This window comes from Nerophis lumbriciformis, unplaced genomic scaffold (assembly GCF_033978685.3).
Source record: "Nerophis lumbriciformis unplaced genomic scaffold, RoL_Nlum_v2.1 HiC_scaffold_1027, whole genome shotgun sequence".
NCBI lineage: Eukaryota > Metazoa > Chordata > Actinopteri > Syngnathiformes > Syngnathidae > Nerophis > Nerophis lumbriciformis.
The window spans coordinates 5001-16591 of NW_027316985.1; the positions used below are offsets into that span (position 1 = coordinate 5001).

Here is an 11591-nt window from a genome sequence, read left to right on the forward strand (position 1 = left end):
TTCGTCCCTGCCAAACACAAACGAACATGACAGCACTAAACGCCGGGACAATAAGGCCATATACAACATCCATCCATTTTCTACCGCTTGTCCCTTTTCTACCGCTTGTCCCTTTTGCGGATCGCGGGGGATGCTGGAACCTACAATAAAACAATAATAATATAAAGTACAGTAGATTAAAAAAAAATCAACAATAAACCATATTACTAATGACAGCCAAGCAATTAAATGACCATAGAAAGTTGGATTTAAGAGCTCAAATGTTTAAGTGCTGAAGTGTTTTAAAGTTAAGATATACAAGAGGAGAATTGCACATTGCTCGTTACAAGGCGCTAATTCTCAAGTTTTTAAAGTGCTGGTATAAACTGCACATTGCACTAATTTTGCACACACGGGCGTGTGGGCTTATTGCACAGGTTCGCATACATAGTTGTGATGATGTACTATTTCACAGCATAACACAATGTATATGTAAGCAGACAGGGTCACGAGATTACATCAATGTGATAAAACAACACTAGATCCTACAATATTTCAGAATGCTCACAAAATAGTAACGTCGACAGTAATTGTTTTCAATACATCCATCCAGCCTTCAATTTTCTACCGCTTGTCCCTCTCGGGGTCGCATATATTGTCAATACAAACGCGTACATTTGATTGAGGAAAGCATCGGACATATAATCGTCTTCCTCGTCGGACATTATTGAAATGAAAACCAGCAAATGAAAAACTGAAAGCTATGGTTGTTCTACAATGTTTTGGTTCGTCGACAATAACTTCCGACGAGCTACAAATTACACTTACGGTTCCTAGCTTCCTATTCGTCTTGCAGTTGTTTTTAAAAACAAACAAACACGTACGGTGATAATTCGTAATATATTTAAAAAACAGTTATAGTTCTATTTTTCTTTGAAGTTTGTTTTGAGAAAGAGTGAAATTCAGGTTATTCAGTGGTTCAATACCGGACACGTGTTAATGCGACACCATGTAGTCTCGTCTAATCAGGTTATCTGGACACAAGATGAATAACTTGGTTAGCTCATGTTTGTAAAGCTGTTGACTGAAACAAATTAGTGTCTTACAACAAGGTGTATAATATTAGGTGGTATCATTTGACCTGTGTCTGGATTTGGCGAAGCGTAGCTTTTCATCGCAAGGACTCGCTAGCTTGAGGCTGCTAACTAGCTAGCCTTTCAAACAGCTGGGGTAAGCTGTCAACGCACAACAGGAGCGTCTGGCGGTTTAAATACACACGGTAAGTAATATAACGTAATATAACATTCAGCGTGTTGTTTCAGTTACATGATTAATAATGATGCACGTAACGCTGTGCAGCCACTGTCATGTTTTGATTATTCTAAGACTGTTCAATACAGAACATCCTCGCAATGGAGTTGGCTCACAGTCTCCTGCTGAATGAAGAAGCTTTAGCCCAGATAACCGAAGCAAAAAGGCCCGTTTTCATTTTCGAATGGCTTCGGTTTTTGGATAAAGTTCTTGTGGCGGCAAATAAGGTGACTTGCATCATAGTTTCTGCAGCTTTCATGAGATGGCAACCAGCTAAGAATGTTTGTGTTTGCACGGCAGGTGGATGTGAAGGAAAAGCAGAAGAAGCTTGTGGATCAGTTGACCGGACTGATCAGCAGTGCTCCAGGTCCACCTACGAGAAAACTGCTTGCCAAAAACCTTGCCACCCTCTACAGCATTGGCGACACATTCACTGTTTTCCAGACGCTGGATAAATGCAATGATATCATCAAAAGCAAGGATGACACACCTGCCTACTTGCCCACAAAACTGTAAGATGAAGTTCAATTACTGCAGTTGTTTTCATACTGAAGTGTAATTCTGGTCTTGTCGTCCCCTCCCGGGCCAAGGGACGACAGGGATGCGTAGTTGGATCAAAATAGACGTCAGAGACGCTTTGCTGAACCAAAAGTTGCTTTATTACAAGCAAGCGTTATTTAAACAGGTCTGCAGTACTCGGAGGAATCTTAGTCAAAAATGGAGGATTCCTAACCTGCCAAACCGTCAGTTTATATATTCCTTATTTGTTTGTCTGGGTGTGGGCTTAGTCCCAACAGCACCACCTGACCATAAAAGTAGAAGTTTGTGTGTAAGTGTCTGGAAAACAACTGCTTTGAGTCATAACGTAGTCTCCTCTCAAGGATATGGCTATCTCTTTTGCATTCCAAAGTCCCAATTAGGGCCTCCTTCCTATGAGAAGTGATCCAATTCGCCTGCGAATAGCAAACTAAGTTAAAGTAAAGGAACCAATGATTGTCACACACACAATAGGTGTGGTGAAATTAACCTCTGCATTTGATCCATCCCCTTGTTCACCCCCTGGGAGGTGAGGGGAGCAGTGAGCAGCAGCGGTGGCCGCGCTCGGGAATAATTTTGGTGATTTAACCCCCAATTCCAACCCTTGATGCTGAGTGCCAAGCAGGGAGGTAATGGGTCCCATTTCTTTAGTCTTTAGTATGACTCGACCGATCTCAGAGCGGACACTCTAGCCACAAGGCCACTGAGCAGGTGCCTTATCTTATCATGTGCTCAAACTGAAATACCACTCTGTACTCAAACTTGAAGGTTTTCTTTTTCAAAGATGAATATGAACATTCACCATATGTACAACATAATATGAGTTAATTAATACACTTCAATACATTATCCCTTGCATTTTTGCAGTTTTTTTAAAGTTCCAGTAATATACCATGTTTCCCTATTCAAGGGATTTCGTCATTAAGACAGATGTCACTCTGCAAAAGGATGGTTCGCATTTTAATGGAGGATTAAGCGTACATGAGAGATAATGCTCTGGCAGACACTGATGCAGTCTAATAATTATTGCATGGTCATGTAACACTCTTTGCCGATCCAGTCATTTGTATTTCCTTATGGGAGAATTTAACATAAATAGTGCCACTCTGCATAGATGTAGCTTAACTTCCCTTAGCTGTGCATCCGGAAAGTATTCACAGCGCTTCATTTTTTCCAAATTTTTTCAGCTTTATTCCAAAATGAAATACATTAATTTTTCTCCTCAAAATTTTACATGCAATACCCCAAAATGACAAAGTGAGAAAGTTTTATTTTTTGCAAATTAAAAAAAAAAAAAACAACAACTAATAAAGCACATGCACATAAGTATCTATAGCCTTTGCAATGAAACTGAAAAGTGAGATCAGGGGCATCCTGTTTCAACTGTTGATGCTTGAGATATTCCTACAGCTTAATTGGAGTTCACTTGTGGTAAATTCAGTTGCTTGGACATGATTTAGAAAAGCACACACTTGTCTATATATAAAGTCCTACAATTGACATGACATGAATAAGGTCAAAGGAATTGTCTGTAGATCTCCGAGATAGGATTGTCTCGAGGCACTAATCTGGGAAAGGGTACAGAAAAATATCTGCTGCCTTGAAGTTCCCAATGAGCACAGTGGCCTGCATAATTATTTAATGGAAAAAATGTTTGAAACCACCAGGACTCATACTAGAGCTGGCCGGCCGTCTAAACTGAGCGATTAGAGGAAAAGGGCCCGAGTCAGAGAGGGGGTCAAGAACTTGATGGTTACTCTGTCGAGCTACACAGCATTGAGGAGAATTTTACAGAAGGACAACCATCTCTGCAGCAATCCACCATTCAGGATTTTAAGGTCAAGTGGCCAAACGTAAGCCATTTTTTCGTAATAGTTTGCCAAAATGCACCTAAAAGACTCTCAGACCACGATTAAGAAAATTCTTTGGTCTGATGAGACAGAGATTGAACTTTTTGCCATAAATGCCAGGCATCATGTTTGGAGGAAACCAGGCACCGCTCATCACCAGGCCAATACCATCCCTACAGTGAAGCATGGTGGTGGCAGTATCATGCTGCGGGTATGTTTTTCAGCAGCAGGAACTGGGAGACTAGTCAGGATAGAGGGAAAGATGAATGCAGCAATGTACAGAGACATCCTGGGTAAAAACAATGCTTCCCATCCAACCTTATGAGGTGCTGCAAAGAGGAATGGGCGAAACTGCCCAAAGATCGGTGTGCCAAGCTTGAGGCATGGTATTCAAAAATAATTGAGGCTGTAATTTCTGCCAAAGGTGCATCAACAAAGTATTGAGCAAAGGTTGTGAATACCTACAGTATGTGCATGTGATTTGTTAGTTTAAAAAAAGAAAAACATTATTTAAAAAAGCTCCAAAAATGTTTTCCCATTATCATTAGGGGGTATTGTCTAGAATTTTGAGGACAAAATAGTATTTATTCCATTTTTGAATAAGGCTGTAACATCACAAAATGTGGAAAAAGTGAAGCGCTGTGAATACTTTCCGGATGCCCTGTATATTCTTCTAGGTGAGACAGAACCAACAGAGCCTTTTTTAGTTGCAGGGATCACACTCCATTTTGCCTCATTTTCGGCAAGACTTGATCTACTTGATCGCACGCGATCGACTAACTGATTATTATGCCCATGCCTAGTTTGGGTTACCCACTTCTGCTATGCTAAAATAACGTTGAGCCAGGAGCTTTCAGATTAGCTCTATAGGGTGGCCTTTTAGCATATTGACTCTAATCAAAAAGTTATGTCATGAATGTAATAATGCATAATAATTTGTGATTATTCACCAAATCATGAACATAATCTGATTATTTTTTATTTTAGCGCCGCAGTGGCATGTGTCGGAGCTTTTTATGAGAAGATGGGGAGGATGCTTGGAAGCTCCTTTCCAGACACTATTAATAATCTTTTGAAGGCATTAAAGAGTGCAGAGGTACAGTATGACATCTTAATAAAGTCATGACAACAGAAATTCAACTTGAGTGTATTGGAACTCAGTAAATGCATGCATTCTTCAGAATATGATGCATATATGTCCGTTTTCATAATTCTTCTGCTTTATGCAGTCCCAAGGCAGAGGAGAGATACTCCTCAGTCTGCAGAAGGTGCTAAATGGACTAGGTGGAGCTGCAGCTTCATGTCACAGGGACATCTACAAGAATGCCCGCTCTTTACTCACAGACAGGTCCATGGCTGTGCGTTGTGCAGTGGCAAAGGTGAACCGTGCACAGTATAAGCATCATACAACTATATAATGTCAACAACTACCGTATTTTTCGGACTAAAAGTTGCAGTTTTTTTCATAGTTTGGCCGGGGGTGCGACTTATACTCAGGAGCGACTTATGTGTGAAATTATTAACACATTAGCGTAAAATATCAAATAATATTATTTAGCTCATTCACGTAAGAGACTAGACGTATAAGATTTCATGGGATTTAGCGATTAGGAGTGACAGATTGTTTGGTAAACGTATAGCATGTTCTTTATCAATCAATCAATCAATCAATCTTTATTTATATAGCCCTAAATCACAAGTGTCTCAAAGGGCTGCACAAGCCACAACGACATCCTCGGTACAAAGCCCACATATTTATGTTATAGTTATTTGAATGACTCTTACCATAATATGTTACGTTAACATACCAGGCACGTTCTCAGTTGGTTATTTATGCCTCATATAACGTACACTTATTCAGCCTGTTGTTCACTATTCTTTATTTATTTTAAATTGCCTTTCAAATGTCTATTCTTGGTGTTGGGTTTTATCAAATAAATTTCCCCAAAAAATGCGACTTGTACTCCAGTGCGACTTATATATGTTTTTTTTCTTTCTTTATTATGCATTTTTGGCAAGTGCAATTTATATTCCGGTGCGACTTATACTCCGAAAAATACGGTAATCATTTTCATTTGTAGGTTTTCTACAAAAGCATATAACTGATCCTACTTGAAGTTCAAACATTCTCATCTACTATTCTACTAGGTGCTGATATGATACTGTACTGTCATCATATTAGCTAAACTTTACAGCGAAAATACAGAATACCCCCTATTGAGAAATATGATTTTATGTTAAACCAATACATTATATCTATGGTTTTATATATTGGCTCAGATGTTATAGTAACTTGAGGGTTCCAGATTCGTATAGCAGCTTTCGCCATCTTAGTCACGGCCATTATGTTCTTGAGACACTTTGCCCACCTTGCTTCTGATGGGTCGTGGTTAGCACTTTGTATGGCAGCTTCCGCCATCAGTGAGTGAATGTGTGTGTGAAAGAGATGTATAATGTAAAGCACTTTGGGTATTGTTGCAGGTATGGTAAGGCCCTATATAGGTGTTTTAAAGCCCTATATACAGTAGATACAGACCATTTACCTTGTATATAATATGGAATATATATAATATATAATGCTGTGTAGCTGTTATAGTATTTGACTGTGTTGACTAAGCAAAATAAACACATGCTGTAACCACTACTAACATGACTCCATTGTGATTTCATGTACCTTTGCAGTGTCTGTCCGAGCTGCAGAACGAGGCAGTATTCATGTGGACCACAGAACTGGAGAACATGGCCACACTGTGTTTTAAGGCCCTGGAAGGCTCCAACTATGGTGTTCGGGTTGCTGTGGCCAAACTGCTTGGGACTGTCATGGCCACAGCTCTGATGCCCAAACAAGCTGCTGGTACTATACTTTATACATTGATAAGTACAGTCACGCTTACTGCAAATGCTCCAATTCATGCCTGCATTCAGTTAGCCACCTTATAGTCGCTGGGTGCGTGATCTGCAAATAACCGTCGGGGTCTCAAATTAGTGCCGTCAAAAGCATTGACATTAAGAGATGTGCTCTGCGCCCTTTAAAAACAAACTTCGACGGAACTTTAGATAAAACTGAGGCAATTACCGTAGTATTGCAGCGACAAACTTTCTTATAATCGGTGCACATCCAGTTTAAAATAGCATCTTAAAGCAAAACATGAACATGAGAATGGCGTCGCTAGCATGAATGCTACATGGACAGCGAACAGAGAACAACAAACTGCTGGCTGAGTTTATCTGCGTTTTTTTCTAAATGGACAGCCACCGCATGTAGGACATTAACATTACAGAAGACCAAGTGCTGCGAGATGTTCTTCATGTCGCCAACTAACGCCAACTAATTAGAGGTAGTTTGTACGAAAAAGAGATCAGCGCTGTCATCCGAAAAGGTAAATAATAATGTTTGTGCAACCAAGGGTTTGTAATTAGATGATGCCCAGCAAAAAAGACAGACGGTAACGAGGGAATCGAGAGGCACGTTCTTTATTGACAACCGTCATGTCTCTCGTCAACACACTGGCTTCTCGTCAAGGCACCTTTTCCCTTACACACACACACACTTCACAAAAATGGCATGACAAGTCACATCTGGTCCCACTGTGCCAACAAAATAAAAAATGGCTTTATTTGTTTAAACAATTAGTTAAACTAAGGAAGAGTATATGCAGATGTAAATGGTGCACTGTGTAAAGTTGTCCTTAGTACATTATCTATTAAAATACTGTACATCTCTACCTAGTTTGCTAGATTATTGAAAATACTTTCAAAATGTGTAATTCTTACTATACTTACTGTCACCAAGTTTTGAGCAAATCAACGACTTGCAGTTCCGTGAAACATCTAAAAAAACATTCCTTTATGACATTCTGACTACCAAGTTGTATTTGTATCCAAATATTAAGCAAATGGTATTTATGCAATCAAATAATAACCTCATATTAATAACAATTAATCACTGTTCAAAAGTGTGATTAATCTCATTAAAACATAATCAATTGAGATTCCTAATTGTATTATTAGTATCATTGCATGTTCTGGGGGTTAAGCCCCCTGTCTTTAAAAACTAGTGACACCTCTGTTTCTAACTTTAATTAAGGGTTGTTGAACACACCACAGTTATGTGCTACAATATGCAGAAGTAAAACTTATGCATACTTTTCTTGTATGCTGCCACAGATATTATATTTTAGCTACCTTTTATGACCCCATTCTTGTTCCAAAATGCTGGTGCTTAAATGTGAGCTGTAATGACGTGCAACCTCTGTGTTGAGTGATGTGTTCGAAGCTATTGTAGCTTTGCCACTATCCAGGGGGAATTAACCATTTTGTTTTTTTTAATAGGGAGTAGAGGTAGTCTTAGACATTTTTAATTTGATTCAAACAACCTTATTATTGAACTTTCACATCAACATTTATTTATCCTAACATTTAGTTTGTTGTTTTCTTATAACTTAGATATTGAAATGACGGAAAAATAAATATTTAAACTTTACAAAAGCCTAAGAGCCCCCTCCACTTTGACCCCTGTATTGACTTGGCTCTACCATGCACTTCAAAATGTTTGTTGTGCTACTCAGCTGTTGGTGGGAAACTCCTGTTACACATGCTGTACTGTTGTTTACAGTGAAATCATTCAGTGTTTATGATGACTGAGCCTTACTGGTGTTACAACAGTGGTTCTGTTGCTGCTTTGTTACTTGCTAGTAAATGACCATGTGGTAAAATAAAGCTATGTTTGCCTTTCCACTTTTTCATGCTCTCTAAATTAATATTTAAGTTTAAAACATGTTACCGTATATATGGAAGTAATAGCCTTTGTTTTCAATTTTGCCTTCTTCTAATTAATTGTCTCTACAGTTTAGGCAAATAAACTCCCTGGCTATGATTAGTGCATGTACGGTAATCATGTTTCATATTTTGATGTTTTTTAGCTCACGGTTGACTTCTTATTGTTTTCTCCAAGTTATGCGTCAGAATGTGAAACGGGCCACGCTTGAAGAAGTGCTGGAGTTAATGGCCACAGGCTTTCTGCGTGGTGGATCTGGTTTCTTGAAGAGCGGAGGGGAGATGTTGAAAGGCGGGGCTTCTGTCAGCAGAGAAGTCCGGGTGGGCGTCACACAGGTGAGCTAAATTCTCTACAAATGATAACAGTTAAGCATATCTTATACCGTCCCTCCTTTTCCTCAGGCTTATGTTGTATTTGTGACGACACTCGGTGGTCAGTGGCTGGAGCGCAACTTTGCCACCTTCCTCTCCCACGTTTTGGACCTTGTGTCTCATCCAAGGGCCACCCAGACGCATGTCGAAGCGGTGTACTCGAGGCGCTGTGTCTCCTTCATGCTGCGTGCCACCCTGGGCAGCTTACTCGGTGAAAAGGCACAGATTGCAGCCGGCAAAGAAATTTGCCAAGCCATCAGCAAGCAAATGAGGGCCGTAGGTAAGCAAGATTGGACTGATCGTTACAGAAAAAAGTACTTCTCTGGAGTAATTCACTTTCTATTCAGCTTCTGAATATTTTGCATGGTTTGTGTTACATTATCACACAATGGTTTTGTCTTTTTGGATTTATGAGTGACATTAGCACTACCTGCTACACTGGCTTCCTTTTTATCGATTTCATTATTATCATACTATCATCATTCATTACTAAATTGGCACTTGATATGCTCATGCTTTTTATTTTCATCTGGTATATCTTTTGGTGTCATTTGCCAGTGAGTTCTCTCTTTGTTAGATTACAAATTGTAACGATCAGTAACAGATATACAGTAGTAACCCCCACTGAATACAGAAGCTGCACAGTCTATGAAGGAAATGTGCACATTCATAGCAGTCACAAGCCATTTGCGCTCATGGCATCAATAGATATTTGCATTATTTATTTGTTTTGTTTTTACTCTCGCCTAACAGTCTTTCACAAAAAACACAAAAGTACTTTATTCCAAATTGATTGTTCTTTATCTTTGTTTTTTAACCTGTAAAATGTGTGGGGAAAAAGTGGCTTTTTTTGTTTTTATTTTTTATTTTTATTTGATTTGAATTATCTTCACAGCCAAACAAAATAATAATAGTCATATTTTTAAATGTGGAAAAACATTTTGAATTATATATTTTTTTCACTTTTTTGCTCAACTTTTAAGTAAACCACAACATTAAACACAAATATCAAACATGTAATGTTTTTGTTTTTAATTTTCACCGTTCTGAAGGCCTTTTGATCAGATTATGTCACATGTTTAAATTAGTTAAATAATTAAGAAGTTGTCCAATATATGTTAGCTTTTTGTTTTGCGCCACTGACATTGATTTATTATGATGCCTTTCTCTGGAACCTGTTATTTCAGAAGCAGTTGTAAATGACCTCAATGGGGAGAACAAGACCGGGACAGCTGATGTCTCAGCCAGCCAGCATGTTATGGTGTGTGCCCTAAAAGAGTTAGGCAGCATTGTTCAGAGTCTGAGTGCCACATCTTCACCTCTCATCCAGGAGCCTTCTATAGGTAAGATACTGTACTTGTGTATCTTATAATAGTCTTAGTGCAGAGCATTCCTAACCATTTCTTACATACTGTATCTGGACTTTCTTTTAATGCTAATTGTCCCCAGGACTTCTTGAAACCGTGACCTCGGTGCTGCTACACCCCAGCATGGCGGCTCGTTTGGCTGCAGCATGGTGCCTGCGCTGCATTGCCATGGCACTGCCCTATCAGTTAACCCCGCTCTTGGACCGCTGCGCTGAGAGAATTAACAATCTGAAGAGTTCACCTGAGGCTGTGAGCGGGTACAGCTTCGCAATGGCAGCTCTCCTTGGAGGCGTACACCAGTGCCCTCTGGGAATACCACACTCTAAGGGCAAGGTGTGTGGATAAGCAGTTTAGACCTTTTAGATCACACTCCCATCTTGCAATTTTGTTCTGAATGTTCGACCTCATCAGGTTTAGATTCAAATATAGCTGCTTTACTGTAGTTGGTGGTGAGTATAGCTGAAGACCTCCTGAGGACAGCGGCTCAGAACAGCCGACTCTCCTTGCAGCGCACACAGGCTGGATGGCTACTGCTTGGGGCCCTCATGACATTGGGTGAGTTAAAATGTCATCTCTTGCTGGAGTTTTTATTAGCAGTACCTATTTTCCTGTTTTTTGCTTGTATGTATACGCAGGTCCTTCCTTGGTGCGTTATCACCTTCCAAAGATGTTATTACTCTGGAGAAACGTGTTCCCTCGCTCACAGAAGGAGCTGGAAGCAGAAAAGGCAAGGGGAGACTCCTTTACCTGGCAGGTGACCCTGGAAGGCCGAGCTGGAGCACTCTGTGGTAAACCAAGACACCTGCGTTTCAGGCTGCCCAATTCTGCCAAAAAATTTAATTACGAATCTTTTTGCCCAGAAATGAGATCATAATACTCTGGGAAGATTTATGCCATTCCTAATCAGAGGTTCTCGAAGGAAATTTGATGGTATTCTTTTTTTAATAGAAATGAATAGACTGACTGAAAAAGTGAAAATAATTCATCAAGTAAAAAAACATGGCACCCTTGCTTACTCAACAGTTATGAATGCGAAAAAGTCTAGTCAAAAGAAAAGTCAGTGAGTTTTTGTGATCGCTCCTCCTGCAAGCTGATTAATGATAGTCAGTGAGGCGTCAGCTTTCAGCGGGTAGAACCAGGCCAGTGGATCCAACTTGTCCTAGCTGGCAAAGCTTGCTTGGGGATGGGGAGAATAAGTACAATTTTTATTTTTATTTTTTTTAAAGGGAGTCCTATGATGATTTTAATATACATTTAAAATTCGTCATTGTGGTCTAGATCAGTGTTTCTTAACCATAGGGCGAGCGCGACATTCCTGGACGCCAAAAAATATCTGTTTCTCAGCTGTGGTCCGTATGGGCCGCAGCGGTACTCAGTTGTAATGCGCTTTTCCACCACT

At 39.7% G+C, this 11591-nt stretch overlaps 2 protein-coding genes across 4 annotated transcripts in view; one reads left to right on the plus strand and one right to left on the minus strand.

Annotated features, from left to right (window-relative positions):
- LOC140678570 (G patch domain-containing protein 11-like) overlaps positions 1 to 778 on the minus strand; it is a 3106-nt gene extending 2328 nt beyond the window's left edge. The window contains exon 1 of one of the 2 annotated variants that reach the window (XM_072912811.1): positions 655 to 778. In XM_072912811.1, coding sequence (XP_072768912.1) covers positions 655 to 704 — 50 coding nt within the window. In that variant the 5' untranslated portion in view covers positions 705 to 778. Of the gene's footprint in view, positions 1 to 547 lie in introns of both variants that reach the window. The other variant, XM_072912812.1, reaches the window with a different exon arrangement.
- Positions 541 to 11409, plus strand: LOC140678569 (HEAT repeat-containing protein 5B-like). Of its 2 annotated transcripts, none has more exons than XM_072912810.1 (12): positions 541 to 1258; positions 1366 to 1517; positions 1591 to 1802; positions 4665 to 4773; positions 4907 to 5056; positions 6360 to 6531; positions 8632 to 8789; positions 8856 to 9105; positions 10013 to 10168; positions 10275 to 10525; positions 10636 to 10747; positions 10828 to 11409. In XM_072912810.1, exons 2-12 carry the CDS (start codon positions 1392 to 1394, stop codon positions 11064 to 11066), a joined length of 1935 nt encoding a protein of 644 aa, XP_072768911.1. In that variant the 5' UTR covers positions 541 to 1258; positions 1366 to 1391; the 3' UTR covers positions 11067 to 11409. The 2 variants fall into 2 exon arrangements, with proteins under 2 accessions (XP_072768911.1, XP_072768910.1); XM_072912809.1 differs by having other exon boundaries at positions 688 to 1258; positions 1380 to 1517; positions 10828 to 11408.
- The last annotated feature ends 182 nt before the right edge of the window (positions 11410 to 11591 follow it).